Raw genomic sequence first — 23,761 nt, 5'->3', positions numbered from 1 at the left:
ATAATTACAGTGACACTATATTTTAACAATTGTATGTTGTACTTGTTTGTTATTATACATGCATGGTTATCCATGCTTGTTTTTTATTTGGATAAACCAATAAAATGTATTTTTGATTTTACTACTGGTTCTACTTTTTGATCCTTCCACTCCCACAGGCCCGTAAAGCCCTGTCTTTTTCTGTCCCAAAATTTGTTATGAACCGTCAACAGGGGTAAGGGCCTATCTTGCACGGTAACTTTTTTGACTACATAGGGAGCAGCGGCAAGATAGTTTGGGACTTGGTGTCAGGGTGTCACCCTTATTCGGAAAGGGGTACCATTTGTATGTGGACGACAACTTTTATACAAGCGTGCCACTTTAGTCACCTGCTTGAATTTCAAATTGGCGCATGTGGCACTGTGCAACCTAATCGCCGGGGCTTCCCCCAACGGCTTGTAAATACCCAACTTAGTTGGGGATAGAGAGCCTGCTTGAAAACAAATTGCTTGCAGTGAAGTGGAGGGACAGACGGAATGTTTTCGTTCTGTCCTCCATTCACGCAGATACGGCAGTCCAAATTTCTACGGCAACTGGTGTTTTGGAGAAGCCCCTCTGTGTCCACGACTACAACCTTAAAATGGGAGGGGGTGGACCTCAATGACCAGATGATAGCACCATACTTAATTGCCCCTAAGGCCAGATGCTGGTACAAAAGTTTGTTTATTTTAATTGGCTTTACTGAACATTTTTGTGCTATACAAAGCGTCAGGACGAAGTGGATCCTTCCTACAATTCCAGGAAGAGATCATCAGAGCCCACCTGTATCCAGGAGGTTCTCCGCCCCAACTTCCTTACCAGATGCAGTGAGCCGGCTGCATGAGAGGCATTTTCCGTATGCCATCCCGAGTACCCCTACCCAAAGATAACCCCCAAAGAAGATGTTGTGTCAGAAGCGCGGATTTAGGCGTGACACCCGTACTTGTCCCTTCTGTCCTGGCAAACCTGGTCTCTGCATCGGGGAATGCTTCCATCGCTACCACACACTAGTGGAGTATTAGCATAGGGTACAGCATGGCACAATCTAGGGAACACTTACACAGGGTCTTGAAAGATGTTTGATGGCGATCGTCATTTTGAGAGACCCTAAGCTGGAACGTTTTACAGTTACAGAAAAAAGTGTAAAAAAAAAAAAATCAAAAAAGCCAAAAATAGTTGTCGTTTTTACTGAGTTAATTTTCTGTTTTTTTTCCACTTATAAATTTTTATTAAGGATTTGAGATGGGACCATACAACCAAAAACATACTTTATAATCATGTAATTTAACAATGTAGGAAAAAGTAGGGTTCTTGCATCATTTTTAATACAAATATCGAACAATCACAATCTCTTATCTAAGCTTATCCGTAATAGCCTACTTCTATTTCTATACAACCAATTTGACTTCATAATAAAGCTACAAATAGTACGGTCTCTTCCAAATCCAATTTTTCTTCTTTTTATGTATACCTAAACAACCCAAAAAAGGAAAAAAAAAAACCCCAAAGAGGAAAAGAAAGGGGGGGGGGGGAGGGATATTAATCCCTTCCATTTCCTGGCGGGCGCATGTTTCATCTACCCAAAAAAAAATACTCCACTTCTACTTTCATACTATTTTACTTTCATACTATTTTTCAGTCTATTAATGCTAAACCTTCTCTCGATAGTATAAAGAAGTTCCATGCTCCCCACGTCTCTCTCTCTCTCTCTATATTATATAATATAATATATATATATATATATATATATATATATATATATATATATATATATATATATTTTCCCTCTTATGTTGAGCTGTCATTACTAGATCCTCTTTTCCGAATCCAACCTGCTATTGTTGGAGGTGTTTGTTTTTTCCAATTAAGAGGTTTTCCAATTAAGAGGTATACTAAGTCTGGCCGCATTTGCTAAATGACATATTACAGATTTTCTCTATTTCCTCATTGATGAGTTATTTAGTTGTAGCAGTTCTTACTCTGCTCTTCTACTTTCTACTTTTACTGTACTTTATTGTTACTGTTTTTCATTGGTAACCATTTTTTACTTTTCAGGTAGCAATGTAATCTTTTATTTTTACTGTTCAATTGTTAACCAGTTTGCCTTGCAGGTACGCCCATCAGCTGCCACACAGATTTATCCATATTCTGACACAAACAGCGCTTGCGCTCAGCATATATGGAAATCTATGATGGCAGCGCTGTAGGAGGTGATTTCACCACCACAGTTTCAAAAAAAAAAAAGCATACATGGCTTTCATCATGTATGCCCATCATTAGAGAAGTACAAACAGGACATGCATTTGCCCGGGGGACTTTAATAGAAGCTACACACTAAAAAAAACATGGTGCAGTGTTATACCAATAGCTCAAATGTTTTATTAAACCACCATATGGATAATCACATTCAGTAAAAGCATGTTGGACTGATCAGTAATAAAATACATGTACAATGTATACAAGTAACAGCATCAACCTACATTGTGAGCACATACAAGCATGTACAAAAGACCTGATAGAATATAGCACCCTTTATACTCTGTGCGTTTCGCAAAATATACTTTGCTTCCTCAGGAGTAGGTGTACATCATGAATCTAGAAGGTAAAATAGTATTGTAAAAGATGTGTGTGCACATATGGAGTGTCAAATAAGACGCAGCAAACATGAAGCTTCCATGCTTACTAGATAGTCCTTAGCATGGAAGGTCTGACCCAGGAGCTGTGGGGGGGGCTCAGGTGGACACAGGGGTCAAAGGGGAGAGCAGAACTGCTGGTGACGAAATGTGTCTATGTACCTAGATTTAGGTTGAAAACAACCCAGGAAGCCAATCAGTGACTGATGTAAAAGAGTAAATATAAGTATTAAATAGTATAAATCAATCGACATAAGTGATACTAAATGGCATAAAAAATGGACTAAGGGGTGTGTGGGTTGTCTCATAGCCATAAAGTTGAAAGACGAGTGGCTCCAATCCTCGCTATGGCCTCCAATCCTCTCTATGGCCTAAGATACCGGAAGCTACGAGCATTTCATGACTTTGTTTTCGTCAGAAATAAACAGCGCCATTGGAAATTTGGGAAAGCATCTTATAACACCAGTCTTGATGTGGTCAGATGCTTTAAGGGCAGAGCAGAGATCTAGAGTCTAATGGGCCCCAATTTTTTTTAAAAAAAGTACCTGTCACTACAGATTGCTTGCTATTATAGGGAATATTTAAATTCACTGTGATAATAAAAATTACTAAAAAAATAACAAAGCTACATTAAAAAAAAAAATAAATTTAAGCACCCCTATCCTCTCGTGCTTGCGCGCAAAGGCGCATGCAAGCGTTGGTCTAGTGTCGTATGTAAACTGCAATTGCAGCATGCATATGAGGTATTGCGGCGAACGCCAGGTCGAGGGCAGTAATTCTTGCAGTAGACCTCCTCTAAGTCTAAAGTGGTAACCTATAAAGACTTTTTTAAAGGCTTTTAAAAATGTACGTAGTTTGTTGCCGCTGCACGGGCGTGTGCAATTTTAAAGCATGTCATGTTTGGTATCTATGTACTCGGCATAAGATCATCTTTTCAATTTTACCAAACAATTAAGAAATGTATAGTGTATTTGTGCATTAAATTTGAAAAGGTTTTTTTTTTCGCAAAAATTGTGTTTTGGAAACTGTGCGTAAATACCGTGTGACCAAAAAATGCAACATCCACCAGTTTGTGTTCTGTAGGGCCTCTGCTTTAAAAAAAAAAAAAAAAAAATGTAACGTTTGAGGGTTCAAAGTAATTTTTAGTAAAAAAAAAAAAAAAAATTATATACAGGTCCCTCTCAAAAAATTAGCATATTGTGATAAAGTTCATCATTTTCTATAATGTACTGATAAACATTAGACTTTCATATATTTTAGATTCATTACACACAACTGAAGTAGTGCAAGCCTTTTATTGTTTTAATATTGATTTTGGCATACAGCTCACGAAAACCCAAAATTCCTATCTAAAAAAATTTAGCATATTTCATCCGACCAATAAAAGAAGTGTTTTTAATACAAAAAAGTCAACCTTCAAATAATTGTTATGCACTCAATACTTGGTCGTATTATATATATGGAGGCAATCAGCCTGTGGCACTGCTGAGGTGTTATGGAGGCCCAGGATGCTTCGATAGCGGCCTTGAGCTCATCCAGAGTGTTGGGTCTTGCGTCTCTCAACTTTCTCTTCACAACATCCCACAGATTCTCTATGGGGTTCAGGTCAGGAGAGTTGGCAGGCCAATTGAGCACAGTAATACCATGGTCAGTAAACCATTTACCAGTGGTTTTGGCACTGTGAGCAGGTGCCAGGTCGTGCTGAAAAATGAAATCTTCATCTCCATAAAGCTTTTCAGCAGATGGAAGCATGAAGTGCTCCAAAATCTCCTGATAGCTAGCTGCATTGACCCTGCCCTTGATAAAACACAGTGGACCAACACCAGCAGCTGACATGGTACCCCAGACCATCACTGACTGTGGGTACTTGACACTGGACTTCAGGCATTTTGGCATTTCCTTCTCCCCAGTCTTCCTCCAGACTCAGTCCACTGCTTCCGCAAGTCCCCCAAGGTCTGGAATCGTTTCTTCGCCACAATCTTCCTCAGGGTCCGGTCACCTCTTCTCGTTGTGCAGCGTTTTCTGCCACACTTTTTCCTTCCCACAGACTTCCCACTAAGGTGCCTTGATACAGCACTCTGGGAACAGCCTATTTGTTCAGAAATTTCATTCTGTGTCTTACCCTCTTGCTTGAGGGTGTCAATGATGGCCTTCTGGACAGCAGTCAGGTCGGCAGTCTTACCCATGTTTGCGGTTTTGAGTAATGCACCAGGCTGGGAGTTTTTAAAAGCCTCAAGAATCTTTTGCAGGTGTTTAGAGTTAATTAGTTGATTCAGATGATTAGGTTAATGGCTCGTTTAGAGAACCTTTTCATGATATGCTAATTTTTTGAGATAGGAATTTGGGGTTTTCGTGAGTTGTATGCCAAAATCGTCAATATTAAAACAATAAAAGGCTTGCACTACTTCAGTTGTGTGTAATGAATCTAAAATATATGAAAGTCTAATGTTTATCAGTACATTGCAGAAAATAATGAACTTTATCACAATATGCTAATTTTTTGAGAGGGACCTGTATGTGTGTGTGTGTGTGTGTGTGTGTGTGTGTGTGTGTGTGTATATGTGTTATATAAATTTTTTTATGTAAACAAAGACTTGGTTTTCAAGTGGGTGATGTGGGGCTAAGATTGAATTATCCTGGCATTTTATGCTCAAACACCCCCCCCAAATGAACCCTTTAGGGAAAGTAGACACCCAAAGCTATTTGCTGAGAGGCATATATAGTCCATGGAGTATTTTTTTTTTTTATATTTTTGCCCTAAGTTTCGGGAAAATTACAATTTGTGTTTGTTTTTTTTTTACACAGTTGTCCCTAAATGATATATTGCTCACGCATGCCATGGGTATATGTGAAATGACACCCCAAAATACATTCTACTGCCTCTCCTGAGTACAGGGATACCACATGTGTGAGACTTTTTAAGAGCCTAGCTGTGTACGGAACCCCGAAAACCAATCGCCACCTTCAGGTTTTCTAATGGCGTTGCTTATTTTACTTCCTCACTACCTATTACAGTTTTGAAGGCCATGAAATGCCAAGATGGCACAAACCCCCCCCCCCCCCCCCAAATTACCCCTTTTCGAAAAGTAGACACCCTAGGGTATTTACTAAGATGGAAAGATGCGTTTTGCATTTTTTCTCTTTCAAATTTCAAAACTTTGACAAAGTGCGATTTGCAAAACACTCAACATGCCTCTCGGCAAATAGCTTGGGGTGTCTACTTTCCGAAAAGGGGTAATTTTGGAGGGGGGGGGGGTTGTATTGTCTTGGCATTTCATGGCCTCTGAAACTGTGATGGGTAGTGAGGAGTGAAATCAACAATTTGCGCCATTGGAAAGCCTGAAGGCGGTGATTGGATTTCGGGGTCCTGTATGCAGCTAGACTGCCAAAAAGTTTGACACATGGGATATCCCCATACTCAGGAGAAGCAGCAGAATGTATTTTGGGGTGTCATTTCACATATACCCATGGCATGTGTGAGCAATATATCATTTAGTGACAACTTTGTGTTAAAAAAAAAAAAGGAATTTTCCCAAAACTTGTGGCAAAATATAAAATATTCCATGGACTAACTATGCCTCTCAGCAAATAGCTTGGGGTGTCTGCTTTGCAAAATGGGATCATTTGGGGGGGTTTTGTGCTATCTTGACTTTTCAGGGCCTCCAAAACTGTGATGGGTAGTGAGAGTGCAATGAGCAATTTACGCCCTTTGAAATTCTGATGGTGGTGATTGGTTTTCGGGGTCCCGTACACAGCTAGGATCCCATAAAGCCTTGCACATATGGTATCCCTGTACTCAGGAGAAGCAGCAGGATGTATTTTGGGGTGTAATTACACATACCCATGGCATGCGTGAGCAAAATATTATTTCAATGACGACTTTGTGTAAAAATGGGCTCCACATGCCTCTCAGGACATTCCTTACAATGTCTACTTTTCAAAAAGTGGTAATGGGGGGGGGGGGGGGTTGTACTTCCCTGCCATTTTAACACTTCAAGAAATGAGATAGGCAGTCAGAAGGTAAAAGGTGGGTAAATTCCAAGATATACACCATAGTTTGTAGACGCTATAACTTTTGCGCAAACCAATAAAAATATGCTTATTGAGATTTTTTTTTGTCAGACATGTAGCTAAATACATTTTGGCCTAAATATGACAAAAAATTAGTATATTGAATATTTTTTAAAAGAAAAAGTAGAAAATGTCTTTTTTTGACTGACCGCAGCATTGTCAGTCACGCACTGCCAAATTGAAAAAAGTGGCCTGGTCATTAAGGGGGAAAATACTCTGGTCCAGAAATGGTTAAATACCGCCAATAGTTCCGGTAATAAGTTGTCTCCATATATTTTATAGACCTCCCCTGGTAACCCATCAACACCTTGGGCTCTATTAGGTAGGTAGTTCCTCCAGAGTCAGGCTTATCCAATGCCTCCTTGTCAGATGAAGACAGTGTTGGTACCATAATGGAGTCTAAAAAGGGTTGTAGTTCAGCATCTTCATAGGATGTTTTTACTGCTGTATAGATCTTTATAAAAATCACAAAACAGACGAGATCTCTAAAGTAGTACGTGCTATTTTTTGTTGAGGATTCTTGTATTTATACCACATGGGTTGAGGGTTTTTGAGCTTTAATAATTGTAGCTAAGAGGTGACCTGTGTTTTGCCCCCCCCCCCCCCCTCAAACTAGGGTTGTTGGAGGGAAAAAAAGCATTTCTGCTCTGCTTTTTGTAATGGGAGATTTCTGCATAAGATTGCTGGCTTTGTATGCACTCCTGTTGGGTTTTTTTTCAGTGGGGTTTGTTATGTATTGAGTTCAGCCTGCAAAACCATTTTTGTTAGGGTGTTCCCAATCCCTAGATTTCCTTTTAATCTTTGAAATTTGGGATATAAATGGTCCTCTTTTGTTCGACTTTGTATTTGGCCAATCCGAATATGATGGTTCTGGGTCATGCTCAATCACACAAAAAAAGTTCTTAAAAATTGTCGTTTTTGATAGAGAGCCAATTATTGAAGAAAAAAAAATTAGATTTCTTTGTATTTAGTGTCGGGGGGGGGGGGGGGGTCTAAAAAGTGTACCTGTGAAGTTTCGGCTCTGTAGCATGTCCAGAACCAGAAAAAAAGATTTTTCTTATAATTTTTAGTAGCACAGGCATATGGCTCTGCTCCACCTGGGCGTTTTTGTTGCAGGCATTTATCGGGCATTTTTTGGGCGTCTTTGGAGGCAGTCATGCCTGCCTCCAGACGCCCAAAAAATGCCCAATAAATGCCTGCAACAAAAGCACCCAGGTGGAGCAGAGCCATATGCCTGTGCTAATAAAAATTATAAGAAAAATTATCTTTTTTTTCTGGTTCAGGACCATTTTAATGGAAAGTCGGATCACAAGTCGCCTCAAATAAGATAAGGAGGCGACCCCCATTGAAGTCTGAGACAAGTCGCCTCAAAGTAGTACAGGTCCCTTTTCAGAAGGCAATTAAGACGGCACTCATTGATTAACATTGCTTTTGTTATGTCAAGCGACTTGGGGCGACTTGAGGGCACACAAGTCGCCTCACAAGTCGCGGCAGTGTGAATGGACTCTAAAGCTTGGGAAATCCTTTTTGTATCCAAATCGGGGTTTAAACTTCTCCAACAGTATCTCAGACCTGCCTGGTGTGTTCCTTATTCTTCATGATGCTCTCTGCGCTTTAAACGGACCTCTGAGACTATCGCAGTGCAGGTGCATTTATACGGAGACTTGATTACACACAGGTGGATTCTATTTATCATCATTAATCATTTAGGTCAACATGGTATCATTCAGAGATCCTCACTGAACTTCTGGAGAGAGTTTGCTGCACTGAAAGTAAAGGGGCTGAATAATTTTGCACGCCCAATTTTTCAGTTTTTTATTTGTTAAAGTTTGAAATATCCAATAAATTTCGTTCCACTTCATGATTGTGTCCCACTTGTTGTTGGTTCTTCACAAATATTAGTTTTATATCTTTGTTTGAAGCCTGAAATGTGGCAAAAGGTCGAAGTTCAAGGGGGCTGATACTTTCGCAAGGCACTGTATATAACAAAAAAACAGAAAAAAAAATATAAAGAAACAATAACCAGTGCAAATCTCACATGACACCAGAGAGAAAAAAAAAAAGAAAAATGCTCCACACAGGAGCGAATACCAGAGATGCCTTCTAAATAAGAACAGCACAATATACACACAGTGACTTAACCCCTAATCTGTTGATCATAAAACATTTATAATCTGTTTTTTCATTATAGCCATAGGTTTACACTGAAGGAAAAGGGAGAAAAAACACATGCGGCCATGTAGACCAGAGCGCATGTACACGACAAACATTCCCTGCAGGGAACAGTTGGAGGGCGTCCATCCATGTTAGGCTTGCTCCCCCTGCTCTGTATGATGGATACAAGAAAAGATCTGAACATCTCCCAATTGTATAAATAAACTTCAGAAAAAAGAGGGTATTTTTTTTTTCCCCACCCCCTGACCTTTATTATGCACATATCTTCCAATTTGAGTTTTACATTATAATATCTTGGTCTGTTTATAGTGCCTATCTAACCATTCAGTGGTGGCATGCGAAGTGTCAAACAATTAACTACTTAATTTGCCACCACTCCAAGCTGAAGAGATGGCATTGAATATTGTAGTTTGTAGTCTTTGCAACCTTTTCTTTACTTCCTGGTATTTAGTGCGCTGTTTTTTGAACTTCCAGAGAGAAATCGGGAATAAATCTAATTTTAGTTCCATTGAAAAAACTTCTTAATCTGACTCTTCGAAAAAACTTCTTAATCTGACTCTTCGAAGGAGAAGATCTCGATCACGTTAAGTAGCTGTACTAATAACTGACTCGGGGAGGCCCCTGTTGGTAAGAGCCTTGCAGGTACTCTTATGTGCTCTTTCAACTGAAAAAGTCATGGAAAGATGATCTTTTCCAATTTCCCACAGCCATGTTTCCACAAATTCTGTGGGATTTGAACCTTCAGCATGCTCATTAGCCTGATATTGCGTCAAAGATGGTTTTTCTAGGTCTTCTAGCTTCTGAGCATTGGTATCAGATTTTTTCACTAGCTCTTTAAAATCTGTACTTTTTTTGCTGAAAAGTGTCTTCCATCTTGCTAACTCTGCCTTCCAGAGCAGAGGTACTTACTCCTGTATTTTTGAACATCTTGTTGAAAAAAAGTAAATTCTTCAAGTCCTTGCATTTGGCCTGTTGGATTACAAAGAGAATTTTGCCACTGTTGTACTGCTAGGAGTACATCTAGCAATGTAGGTTCTACTGGCGCTAGTGATGTTAATGTAAAGCCATCATGGAGGAGTTGGCAGGTTGTTCTGCACTCTTTCCCATTTATCTCTTCCGCGTCAATTTTCCTTTGTTCCGGTTGCTTATGTAAGACCTCGTTTTCCGTATCAGCACAGAAAGCTTCCAATTCTTCACTAGCAACATGCTGAGAAACTTTGTTTTCGTTCTCTTTAGATGTCAAGGCAAATTTAGCAGGTTTGACAGCTGCAGCGTCTTTGGCCTTCTCATTTACAGACTTGCCACTTTGTGCTTGTGGGAGTCTGCCAGCATTCTGCATAGGTGTTGTTGCATGGATGCCTCTCCTGGCCATTACTCAAAAATTAAGTTAAGAAAAAAAAAAAAATTGACACTTTAATCATGGACTCTTATTAGTGTGGTTTCGGAACCCATTTTTGTAGCCTCATATGCACTGTTTGCTATTTGGAATACCTTTTTCTTGAAGGGGAACATGAGCAACTTTTACAATCCATTTTTGTATTCCTGCATAAATGACAGCTTGATATTTTCATTCTTTTTACTTTTTTACAAAACTGTTGGGTACCAAATCCTTCTCCTTTCCCTACTTTATAAATATTGTCTGTGACCTTTAATTTAATGGATGATGCTTGGAACTGTTGAAACTGCCTATGACCGTTAAAGCGTTTGTTACCCCAACACTTCATTATCCTGATATGTGCCTGCTGTACCATCTACTTGTATGAGAACATATCCTGTTCTGTTTGTGTTGCTTCCTTTATGTGAAATCCCTGGTGTTCCTGCTAGTCCCCTTGCCTTTATTTTAAAAACTGACTACACTAAGCAGGAGAACACACCGTGGACGGTTCTCTAGCTATGCTGGGAAGCTCTGTGTACTCTCCAATGATCAGACTTGTTCTGACAGTCCCCCGCTGCACAGGCATTCACTGGGAAGCTGTGTGCTTCTGCTGCTTCTACTCCCCCAAGCTCTTATGCTGCTGAGAACAGAGGAAATGTGTGTGTCTGTATGGGGGGGGGGGGTTTGTGTGTGTGTTTTTTTTACTGCAACATTGTGGCGGACAAATCTAACACAGTTACACTTTTTGGGAACCCGTGACACCATCATAGGGAGTGCTTTCTAACGGGGGTTGGGGGGGGAGTGGATGCACTAGAGGAAAAGAGATCTGTTTCAACTTGGCTGAAACACAAGATCTTTTACTCCCTGACAGGACAGCGGTCTGCCCTGTTTACATAGGCAGACCGTCTTTCTGTCATTCCGCCGAACGATCGGCAGGTCCCGCTGATTGGCTTCTGCTGTGTCCAATCCAATCGCTTGGGGAATTAAAAGGCTTTATTCAATGAAAAATTTTCTGTTCCCTTAACCGTTTTTTATTTTCACAGCATCACAAGTAAGCATTGGCAACATACTTTATGTACTTCTCTTTGGATGGTGGATCGCTCTGTTTTACTTCCTGGTTTCTGTCCTTATGTTTCTCTCCATACTAGGATACTCATATGGTAGGTTTAATTTTGTTAAAATTTTGTCTAAATTTAAATGTGGTTTCCTCCCTAATTCTAAGATGCTTACAGTCTATCCGGAAAGTATATACAGCGCTTCACTTTTTCCACATTTTGTTAGCCTTATTCCAAAATGGATTAAATTATTTTCCCCATTCTACAAACAATACCACACAATGAAAACCTGAAAGAAGTTTGTTTGAAATCTTTGCAAATTTATAAAAAAAAATAAAAAATCACATGTACATAGGTATTCAGCCTTTGCCGTGACACTCAAAATTGAGCTCAGGTGCATCCTTTTTCCACTGATTATCCTTGATGTTTCTTCAACTTGATTGGGGTCCATCTGTGGTAAATTCAGTTGATTGCACATGATTTTGAAAAGCACACACCTGTCTATATAAGGTCCCACAATTACCAGTGCATGTCTAAGCACAAACCAAGCTATGAAGTCCAAGGAATTGTCTGTAGACCCCTGAGACAGGATTGCATTAAGGCACAGATCTGGGGAAGGGTAGAGAGAAATTTCTGCAGCTTTGAAGATTCCCATGAGCACAGTGGCCTCCATTATCCGTAAATGAAGAAGTTTGGAACCACCAGGACTCTTCCTAGAGCAGGCCATCCGGCAAAAATGAGCTTAGCCAGGAAGGTGATCCAAGCACCCAATGGTCACTCTGACGGAGCTCCAGCAGTTATCTGTGGAGAGAGGAAAACCTTCCAGAGGTCAACCTTCTCTGCAGCACTCCACCAATCAGGCCTATATGGTAGAGTGGCCAGATGGAAGCTACTCTTCAGTAAAAGGCACTTGACCGCCCGCCTGGAGTTTGCCAAAAGACACCTGAAGGAATCTCAGACCCTGAGAAACAAAATTGAACTCTTTGGTCTGAATGGCCGATACCATTTCTACAGTGAACCATGGTGATTTTTTTAGCCTCAGGATCAAGGGAAAAAGGAATGCACCAATGTACAGAGACATCCTGATAAAAACCTGCTCCAGAGCGCTCTGGACCTCAGACTGGGGTGAAGGTTCATCTTCTAACAGGACAATGACCCGAAGCACACAGCTAAGATGACAAAGGAGTGGCTATGGGACAACTCTGTGAAATATCCTTGATTGGTTCAGCCAGAGCCCAGACTTGAACCTGATTGAACATGGCTGTGCACCGACGCTCCCCATCCGTGGAGCTTGAGAGGTCCTGCAAAGAAGAAAGGGAGAAACTGCCAAAAAATAGGTGTGCCAAGCTTGTAGCATCATACTTAAAGATTTGAGGCTGTAATTGGTGCCAAAGATGCTTCAACAAAGTATTGAGCGACGGCTGTACATGTTTTCTTTTTTTCAAAAATTTCAAACCAACTTTTACATTGTCATCATGGGGTATTTGTAGAATTTTGAGGAAAATAATGCATTTAATCTATTTTGGAATATAGCTGTATCATAGCAAAATGTGGAAAAAGTGAAGCTCTGTCAACTTTCTGGATGCACTGAAAAAGAAAATGGCATTTTGTTAGATTAGCTGTAGATTATACTGTAGGTCCTCAAAATGAAGGTATATTGCTCCCAGTGTCTACAAATGTATGATGTATTTTTATTGTCCCATAAATGTGTAGAGAGATTTGTGGTCATCTCTTAGATTTCAAAATGGCCAAGTATTTTATTGAAACCTAGACAGGGATAAGATTGTGCATAGTTTCACAGTCCTGGGGATGGAAGTTGCAGTAAGGCTCCGTGTCGCAGGAGCTTTTAGCCAGTTCTGAGAGTTACACGAGTTAAAATTACAAGTGCAAAACAACCTTAAATATCCTCTTTTTTTTAAGAAAGGGGTGTGAGACAAATCCCATCTAATGGAAGAGCTTTAAAATAAAATTCATACCCAGTAAGCTGTAGGGGCAGAATGCGTAATTCCGGAAAGAATTATACCACACTGCCTACTAGATGTCTTATCTTGGTTCTAGCAGTGTTACAGTAGAGCACGTTTTCATTCAGAAATGCAAAACATTTTATGGTTCTGCAGAGTTTGACAGTACATTTTGCTTTGCATGCAGGTGTGCTTTGTTGGAGGCTTGCAGGATTCTTTATTTGGCCATTTGGAAAAGTGATCCTAGAGGTAAGCCAGTGTCATGGGCCCAGGGCAGTGCTAGACCTTGATACCTACCATTGTTCCTGTGCCTGGCTACTTACAGATGCATTCAATCTTGCTATATTTTGTGCTTTGTGATTGACCTACACAAGTTGCATTGCCTAAATTGAAACAACTAATAGTAATCTAATGCTATGTCCAAGGTTAAACTCGATTGCTTATTGTGAATGCACATAAGTCTTGAATCCAAATATTTTAAATAGAAAATGGATTTACTAGATTCATATGTTAAACGTGTGTTTTTTCAGTCTGTTAGTAGCTTACCTAAATCTAGTGGTTTGATTCTAGCTGATTCAGATGTATTGGCTTTTTCCAGAGTTTGCAGTTGGTATTAATTGAACACAGTTTACCCAGAACACTGGGCAGTGACTTCCCATTTGCAGACATGGGAGTAAGTAACGCATGTGCAAGTCTCAAGTCTTAACCTTCAAGTCTCAAGCAAGTCCCAAGTTACTGTAGCGAAAAGCAAGCAAGTCGAGTCCCTGCCAAAAGTCAAGCAAGTCAAGTCATTTATTTTGGTCAGGTCAAGTCACAAATCAAGTCAAAATACTGATCTACCCCAATTTTCACCTTTAAATCAGTTAAGTCAGTGGTCATTAACAAAACCGCTTAGTGCTTTTTTCTTGGCATAGTAAAGAAACACTTTGAATGCCCAAACAGCTCAAAATCCTTCGTCCGGTCATGTTTCAACACCACAGTCACTAAAAACATGTTAAGTATTTCCATTGTTAACCACTTGCCGACTGCCGCACGACTATATATGGCGGCAGTCAGCCCCTCACAGGCAAAGTGACATAGGGGTACGTCCCTAGCCTGTGAGGCTCTAGGGAGCGAGCGCCGCCGGACCCCCCCCCAGCACGTGTGAGCGGAGGACCCTAAGTCCGCCGCTCACTCGCGATCCTCGGTTACTCCGGGAGAAAGGCAGGCGGCTAATGTAAACACAGCTGCCTGTCATTCTCCCCTGTGTAACAGCAGAGATCATACGGTCCTGCTATGTAGGACCGTAGATCTCTGCTGTTACATGAAAAGCCACATCCCTGCACAGTAAGAAGCACGCCCCTAGAGACACAGTCACTGCATCTCTAATAAAGTTAACCTTTTCCCTGCCAGTGTCATTTTTACAGTAACAGTGCATATGTATAGCACTGATTACTGTAGTAATGTCACTGGTACCCCCAAAAGTGTAAAAGTCAGTCAAGGGTCTGATCTGTCCGCCGCAAAAATCTTTCCCTTAGTTAGTAAACGCAATAACTTTTGCGCAAACCAATCAAAATTAGCTTATTGCGATTTTTTTTTTTTTTTGGGGGGGGAATTTCATATAAAAAAAATGTGAAAAATATTGTTTGCAAAATTGTCGCTTTTTTTTGTTTATAGTGCATGATCAAAATATCGCACAGGTGATTGAATACCACCAAAAGAAAGCTCTGTTTGTGGGAAAAAAGGGACGTCCCATTTCATTTGGGTACAGCATCGCACGACCGCGCAATTGTCCGTTAAAAATCACGCAGTGCCGAATCGCAAAATAGGCCCTGGTCAGGAAGGGAGTAAAATCTTCCGGGGCTTAAGTGGTTAAACAGCCAGTGTCCTAAAAATCAGAACACACTGAGGTGTTTTAAGTGACTGAAACATAACAGGCACATTAATTTTGCTTTAACACATCTTGAGACAATGCAAATATTTAATAACTTAAGTAAAGTCATTTCGAGTCATATGTCTCAAGTCAAAGTCAAGTCTCAAGTCATGAATACCAAGTCAAAGTCAAGTCGAGTCTTTTATTAGTTAATTTTATTAATTTTAGTCAAGCAAGTCTCAAGTCCTCAAACTGGTGACTTAAGTCTGACTTAAGTCAAGTCATGTGACTCAAGTCCCCCACCTCTGCCCATTTGTCTGTAACTGCCTCTGGGAAGGTTTTTTACAAGACTTAGGTGTGTGTGTGTGGGGGGACTTTTATGCCCGTTCAGCCCAAAGAATATGCAGGTTTATCTTTAAAAAAAAAAAAAATTGAAGATCATTAAAAAGGTAACTTATTTCAGTGAGTCAATTCAAAAAGTGAAGCTCATATTGTATAGCTTCAATGCACACAGAGTGATATGATCTGTTTCAAGCATTTCTTTCTTTGAATTTCTGATTATGGCTTACAGCTAGTGAAAACCCAAAATTCTATTTCTTTTGTTCATTAACTGAAACAGTTCTCAAAGATTCTGAACTACTGGGTTATATTGCAAGAGTAGGACACTAGACTAGTAAAAAAACTTGGCTATGCCTATGGGCAGTCCTAGGTGGTATACTTCCTCTCTCTGCTATAGGTCTTTTAGTTTTTTTTTTTTTTTTTTTATCTGCCTGGACAGGAGTAAGGATTTAGTTCCCTGCAAGGATCTCTGGTCCTGGCATTTTTTTTCTTTTTTTTTTTTTTTTCAAATGGCTTTTTCTTTTGTGTGTGTTTTTTTTTTTTTTTTTTCCCTGCGAGATCTACAATCAACTGCCGGACTGGGTGACAATCGAGATCCAGTGGTCACCCCAGACTGGCCAGAGTGGGCGCAGACCACAGCTCTGCGCTAGGTCAGCCACGACATAGCCCCACTAGACGGGGGCTGGCCTGCGAGTTAAACGCCTTGTAAGGTAGCATCGTTCCTCCTGGCCAACTGCCCCCATTTGGATGGCGAGGAGGTTCTGTCTGGAGCAGTAACCTCCTGGTATGGTGATTGGCTCCCCCCCTCCCCCTGGTCGGCTTGGGATGTGTCTGGGGCTGGTGTATTGTAATGTACATGTGGTGGGGGCAAAGGGAGGGGGGTGCGCCGCCGGCGACTAGGCTATCAGCTGGGGGGGACACTACCAGCTATGGGGGCCCGGTTCCCCCTTCCCTCATACTTGCAACCTGGTCCCCAGGGAACCATCCTGGGTGCCTGGGAGCCTTGTGGAGCTGTGTGCGGTGGCTATTTTGTTGTAGCCTGTTTTCATGGTTTGTAGTTTGGCGGCCATTTTTTGTTGATCTGGCATGCTAAAGAGCGGCGACCATTAGAGGAGCCTCTGGACTTCAATCCTGGCTGTGGGAGCTCCTCCTCTTCCCCTGGTGCTTACTCCTGGTGTCTTTCTCTTTCCCTTGGACGCCGCTTGTGGAGTAAGTGCATCCTGGTGCAGTCGGTGCTTGTCTGGTGGGGGGGGGGGGGTGGTCTGTTGGTCCCTCCCTCTCTCTGCTGCAGGTTGTGGGGTGCTCTGTTTGCTAGCGACCTGGTGGTGCTACCAGCATGGTGGGGGTGTCCTTTTGCAGTGCTAGACACTTTTTGTGGGGGTCCCCCTCTTTTAATGATGGAGTCTCTGGAGTACGTTTCCCTCACCGGCCCCCTCTGAGGCTTTGGATCCCTCGGGGTTCCAACCATCAATCGATGCACTAAAGGTGGTCCTGGAGTCCTTTGTGTCCTGGGTGGAGGTGGCCTTTGGGTGATGGGCTAGCAAAAAGTGCCCCCTGCCTTCCCTTGTATCTGTCTCATCAGATCCTGAATATACTCTCAGTAAAGCTTACCTGAACATATGCAAACTAATTGGTGTAAATGTCCTTTATTGAGCGACTACTCATAACAGGACTTGGCCGCCATGGACTGAGCCTGCCCTTCAGGGTCTGCGGCCACACTCCCTGAATTATCAGATAGTGAGGATGATTCCTCCATGCCTGTATCTGCACACGAGAAGGCGCTGGTGGACGCACTGATTGTATCTGTGCATGAAACTTTAAAAAATGGAGGCTGACGCTGCGACGGAGATGGCTGTCCCCTTTGGCACTTACAAGCCGTCTCAGGCGGCAAGTGTTTCCTTATCCCTCCTATTTTGACAGATTGGGAGTGGGAGCGTCCAAAACATCCCTTTGTTGTGAGTTGCCCCTTTGAGCAGTGCCTCCTAGCGGTGGACCCCCCGGTTTCCAGGTTGAATAAGGCAACCATGACTCCGGTTGGGGAATCGCCAGCCTTTAAACATCCGGCTGACAGAAAAGCGGAGGCTGTGGCCCGCAATATGGTCACTGTTGCTGGTTTTGGCACTTTGGTCGGTCTTCACCATTGCCCTGGTTTAGTAAACTCTGACCAAGTGGGCTAAACCTTCTTTTTTTAACCTAGAGGGTGAGCAGTCCAACCCCCCCGGCCTTTGCTGACCTGATGAACCAGTTGGTCCAGGGGCTGCAGTTTATCTGCCTCCCCCTGATTTCTCAACTGTCTGTTTCAGCAGTAGTACTTAGGCACGTATTGGGGTTTAATTACTAAAGGTAAATCCACTTTGCACTACATGTGCACTTAGAAGTGCAGTTGCTGTAGACATGAGGGGGGCATGCAAGTAAAATAAACAGCATTTTAGCTTGCACATGTTTGGATGATCAAAATCAGCAGGGCTTTCCCTCATTTCAGAGCTTCACCTTAGATCTACAGTACTTCACTTCCAAGTGCACTAGTAGTGCACAGTGGATTTTGCCATTCGTAAATCAACCCATTGTGGCTTAAGTGTTGGTCTGTGGACCAGGCCTAAAAAAAAAAAGCACTAACTGACTGATTTTACCTTTTTCAGGGCGATGACCTCAGAGTCTCACAGGCGGGGAACAGTACTTTTCTTCCACAGGCTGGAAAGGTTAAGGAACTTCGTCGCAGAGGTGGTCGGTCTCGGCTCACAAGAAATTTTTTTTTTTTCGTCTCTAAGGATCCACTGAAAAGGGTTCAAAACCTTTCAAATCCTCCTCGGGAGGTTCCAAGCACCCCTGGTCTGGCAAACTGAGAGCGGGATTCTCTAGACCTGCGGACAAGGCTCTTTCACCATGAAGGTGCTTCCTCACCCATGCCTGGGGTGAGGGGTTGTCTTCGCTGTTTTCCAGGCCTATGGACCTCTTTGATAAATGACAAATGTCAGCTACAAGATAGTTTCGCTCTTACCCTCCAGAAAGGTTCTTCCCTTCCAATGTGCGTCTGTCCCCGGACCGCTTGCAAGCTCTCTTTGGGGAGGTAGAAGACATGCTGTTTTTAGGGTGTGATCGTCCCGGTTCAGGGTTTTTATTCAAACCGGTTTATGGTCTGAGGGCAAGGTACGTCTGATTCTGGACCTCAAGACCCTGAACTGCTTTGTGTGGGTACAGAAGTTCAGAATGGAGTCCATTTGCACAGTGGTGGCATCACTACATAAGGGGGATTTTCTTGCTTACTAGCATGTGCCCGACAACAGTGCTTCCTCCGTTTTGTTGTGGGAGAGGAGCATTCTCAGTTTGTGCCATTACCCTTTTGTCTTGGGTCTTCACAAAAGTGTTGGCCCCGGTTCTGGCATTGCTACGTCAGCGAGGATTGCAGTACTGGGCTATCCGGATGACCTCTGCAAGCGGAGTTCTCTGCTGCCCTAAATGACGTGGAGATCACTATACAGACCCTAAGGGAGTTTGGTTGGCTTCTAAATTACCAGAAGTCTGCTCTGTTTGCACAGTTCCTTACAAGGTCCCTTTTTTTAAAGGTAAATCCTGGTCAAATGGGACAAGTGTCTGAAGTCTCTGGAAAATCGGATCTGGCTGAGCCAGGAAACCAAGGGGTTTCTGGTCTAGTGGCTTTGCCCTCCGGCTCTTCGACAGGGCAAATAATTTCTCCCCCTTGTATTGAACAGTGATCACCATGGATGCCAGTCTGTCTGGGTGTGGAGGTCTCCTGGGTCTGAGCTCTGCTCAGGGTCTTTGGACACTGGAAAAATCCAGACTGCCAATTAAATGCCTTGGCACTCCAGCCGATCACTGGACTGCTCTACTTCGGGGGCTTCCGGTGTGGATTCAGTCTCACAATGCCACGGCAGTGGCTTATGTCAATCACCAGGGCAGAACAAAGAGTGTATTGCCAGCTCTGGAAGTGGCCACCATTCTCCAGTGGGGAACGCTTTGTTCTGGCCTTTTTGCCGTACACCTTTCAGTAGTGGAAAACTGGCAGGCGGACTATCTCAGTTGGCAGGCGTTGGACTATGGGGAGTGGTCCCTTCATCCGGACGCGCTTCATCAAATAGGTCTCTGGTGGGGCACTCCCGAGTGGATCTGTTGGCATCCCAGGTTAACAGGTACTGAGGTTTGTAGCAGGGTCAGGGATCCTCTAGCAGATGCCACAGACGCTCTGGTGGCCCTGCTTTACAGTCGCTGGCTTTGGTGGCTTGGCAGCCAGGTGCTGAAGGATAGAAATTTGCCTGGGTTGGTGATTCTGACACTGCTGAAGGCTAGGAAGTCTGTCTCTAGGAAGTCTACCTCTTAGGAAGATCTACCTTTAGACGTGGAAAGTGTACATTTTGTGGTGTGACTCGATTGGTGTTCCCCCTCGTTCTTTTTCAGTGTCTCTGATTTTGACCTTCCTTCAATGGCGTGTTGAGCAGAAATTGGCCTTGAGCACCATCAAGGGCCAGGTGCTCTGCCTAGTGTTCTAGAGTACTCCTAAAGGGGCAGCATAAGCCAATGGTTCAGAATCTTGGAGAGCTGTGTCCGTCAATGAACTAAAATTGATTTTTCGGCAAGTCAGAAATCTCTTTAGCTCAAAAAATTTGAATATTGTGAAAGTTCAATATTGTAGACTTATGGTGTCATTCTAATTGGCTAAGTCAAAACACCTGTAAAGGTTTCCTGAGCCTAAATGGTCTGTCTGGTTCTTTGGGTTACACAATCATGGAGAAGGCTGACGTGAGAGAAGATGGGTCGTCACCCTCCACAAGGAGGGCAAGTCACAAAAGGTCATTGCTAAAGAAGCTGGCTGTTCAGAGTGCTGTATCCAAGTATATTAATGGAAAGTTGAGTGAAAATGTGGTAGAAAAAATGTGAGGTATTGTCATGAGGAAGATGAGACACCAGACCCATCAGTGCAGACGAGCTGAAGGCTGCTTACAAAGCAACCTGGGCTTCCATAACACTGCAGCAGTGCCACAGGCTGATCGCCTCCATGCCAAGCCACATTGATGCAGTAAATCATGCAAAAGGAATCCCGACCAAGTATTGTATAAAATAATGTACATGGACCTAATTTTCAGTAAGCCAACATTTCTGTATTAAAAATCCTTTTTATTGGTCTAGATAAGTAATCGAATTTTCTGAAATACTGAATTTTGGGCTTTCACTAGCTGTAAGCCATATTCATCAAAATAAAAAAAATGCTTGCAATATCACTGTGTAATGAATCTATAAAATGAGTTTTTTTACTTTGTGACTTGAATTTAACTTGAATATTCAAATTTTTTGAGATGCACATGTATGTAAGGTAAAATTCTATATGGACCCTCTGCACACTGCTATATACTCTTTCCGGCAAACCATGCAATGAAAAACGGCTTTTTAGTTCACACATTTTGCAATACATGCTTAAGCGGCCAATTGCGTCAAAGTAGTCCCTCTTATGGCCAGTGCTACGGTGGACACCATGCCAACCTGGGGCATAAAGACGCAAGCTATTGGCTTTGCGCACAGGTATATCTCTTCTCTATGGAAGGCCATGTACATTAATGATTTTGGATAAGACCTATCTTGCTATCAGTGTGCCAAGTCTTGCCCAAAGATATTCATTAGGTATAAGGTCAGGTCTCTTTGCAGGTTTAAGGCTCCTCTACACCAAATTTATTAGGCAGGGTTTAATGGAACTGGCATTTTGCACAGTGGCACAGTTGTGCTTTATTATAAAAGGCCCTTCCCCAAACTGTTGCTGCAAGGTTGGAAATGCACAATTGTTTAAAATGTCTAAGCTATTGCAGTAGCTGCACCCTTCACTGGAAACGCCTCCCCTCAATTTGGAAGACCAATGTACATATCTGTTGCAGCAACCACTATTCCTTAGCCTACTCCAGGAATGTGTGGTGGTGGGAATATTGATTAAAATATTTTATGGGTTTCTGTATAACTTTGTCTATATACTGTAATACACTGCTCTTTAAGGCCTAGAATTTTAACATGGCATTTCATCTTCCCAAAGTGGCGTTGTCTATATACTGTAATACACTTCTCCTGAAGGTCTTGATTTCTAACACAGTATTTCATCTTCCCAGAGTGGCACATCACCTAGCAGAAAATGCTGTGTGAGATTCAAAAAGTGTGAAGCCATACCAGAGGTGGATGAGTTGGAGAAAACTCCCCTCCTAGAGAAATGCGAGACATTAAATTCAGATTTCCACAGTCATGAGGTCCGCTACTGGGTGAGTAAGCCTTTAAAATTGCCCCATTCAAGCAAAGATCACCTTGAGCAAAGCATTGCCCTTCACTTCTGTACTTATATTTTAAATGAGTGCTTCCAGTTATATATCATTTTATACATGCAATGTTGTCAGAATAGAGTTTCATACATAGGGGTGCTGGGACCTGTACTGCATGGACCTGTACTGCATGAATAGGACATCTGTTCGGGTCTGCACTCTCAAAGCAGTTTGCCTATGGAAGTGGATGTAGATGCAGCAGCTGCATGGACACAGCCAAGTCTAAAAAATTTGACAGGCTGCTCACCTGCCAAATTTTGACATGCAGCTGTTGCTTCTGCATCCACTTCCATAGGATGCCTACATTTAGCTTTGAGTGGATGCAGGTGTGAAAACAAATTCCTCGTTTTTTAAGCAGTATGGATGCCAATGCCTTTTTATAAATGAGGCCTTATAGCAAAACGAATAAAAATTCTTACATTTACTGTATGAGACCATTAATGTTAGCAACAGCAGATAAGCCATAAAAGTAGAAATAGTAGATTATTTTTCCACAGGCACATGGAAGTACAATTTCACTTTTGTTGAAAGAAAATATCCTTTCTTAGCCCCTTTTCATAAAATTAGACTGTTAGAGCCGGTTCACACTAGGGCGACTCAAAGTCTCCCCGACTTTGAGCCACCCTGTGCAGCACGACTTCATCGCGGCTTGCAAATGACTTCTATAATAGAAGTCAATGCAAGCTGCTCCGGTGTCGCCCCAGAAGTAGTGCAGGAACCTTTTTCGAAGTCGGAGCGACTTGAGTCTATCTGATAAAAATGGTTCCATTGCACAGAATGGAGCACAACTTGTCAGGGACCAAGTCGCCTGACAAGTCTTGGCAGTGTGAACCGGGTCTTACCATGTTCAGGCAGATTGCTAATGTAGAGGTTCTGTTTGAAACATTGTACAGCCAGTGCAGATGTGTAAAGAGAAACTGCATCTTGACATTCCTACAGACATGCAGGACCCCTCGCGTAAGTACACTGCTCAAAAAAATTAAAGGAACACATTTGAAAAAATGCATCAGATCTTAATAGGGAAAAATCTCATGCTGGATATCTATACTTATATGGACTGGGTAATGTGTTAGGAATGAAAGGATGCCATATCGTAAATGAAGATGATCAACCTACAGAAGGCTGAAGTCATACACCCCAAAAATCAAAGTGAGAAAATTATGCAGCAGGCTAGTTCATTTTGCTGAAATTTCATTGCAGCAACTTAAAATGGTACTCAGTAGTTTGTATGGCCCCCATGTGCTTTTATGCATGCCTGACAACGTCGGGGCATGCTCCTAATGAGATGGCAGATGGTGTCCTGGGAAATTGTGGCTGTGGATGAACCCCAAACCATAATGTCCCAGAGGTTTTCTATTGGATTAAGGTCAGACGAGCATAGGGGCCATTCGATGGTCTTATTTCCTTCCTTCTCCAGGAACTGGCTGCATACTCTCACCACATGAAGCTGGGCATTGTTGTACACCAGGAAGAACCCAGGACCCACTGCACCATTGTAGAGTCTGACAATGGGTCCAAGGATTTCATCCCAATACCTAATGGCAGTCAGGGTGCCATTGTCTGCCCTGTATAGGTCTGTGCATCCCTCCATGGATATGCCTCCTCAGACCATTACTGACCCACCACTAAACCGGTCATGCTGAACGATGTTACAGGCAGCATAACATTCCCCACAGCTTTCACGTCTGTCCCACATGCTCAGGGTGAACCTTCTCACAGGGTGCCAGTGGCGGACCTGCCAATTCTGGTGTTCAGTGGCAAATGCCAATTGAGCTCCATAGTACCGGGCACAGATTCACACCTGTGGCCTGCTGGTCATTTGCTCCTTGCACAAAGGAGCAGATACCGGTCCTGCTGACAGGTTAAGGACCATCTACGGTCCTGTCCAGCTCTCCTAGAGTAACTGCCTGTCTCCTGGCATATCCTCCATGCTCTTGAGACTCCGCTGGGAGAACCAGCAAACCTTCTGGCCAT

General features: G+C 42.5%; 1 protein-coding gene across 1 annotated transcript in view; it reads left to right on the top strand.

Moving 5' to 3' along the window:
* Positions 1–23,761, top strand: part of LOC309552398 (uncharacterized protein) — a 198,812-nt gene that overhangs the window by 38,043 nt on the left and 137,008 nt on the right. Inside the window, exons 5-7 of the mRNA XM_082253341.1 lie at positions 11,316–11,432; positions 13,476–13,537; positions 21,584–21,730. Coding sequence (XP_082109467.1) covers positions 11,316–11,432; positions 13,476–13,537; positions 21,584–21,730 — 326 coding nt within the window. The remainder of the gene's footprint in view (positions 1–11,315; positions 11,433–13,475; positions 13,538–21,583; positions 21,731–23,761) is intronic.

The sequence above is a fragment of the Pelophylax lessonae genome, assembly GCF_965119305.1.
Source record: "Pelophylax lessonae genome assembly, chromosome: 4".
NCBI lineage: Eukaryota > Metazoa > Chordata > Amphibia > Anura > Ranidae > Pelophylax > Pelophylax lessonae.
The sequence above is the reverse complement of the archived record's forward strand: the minus strand, read 5'-3'. Positions and strand labels throughout refer to the sequence as shown.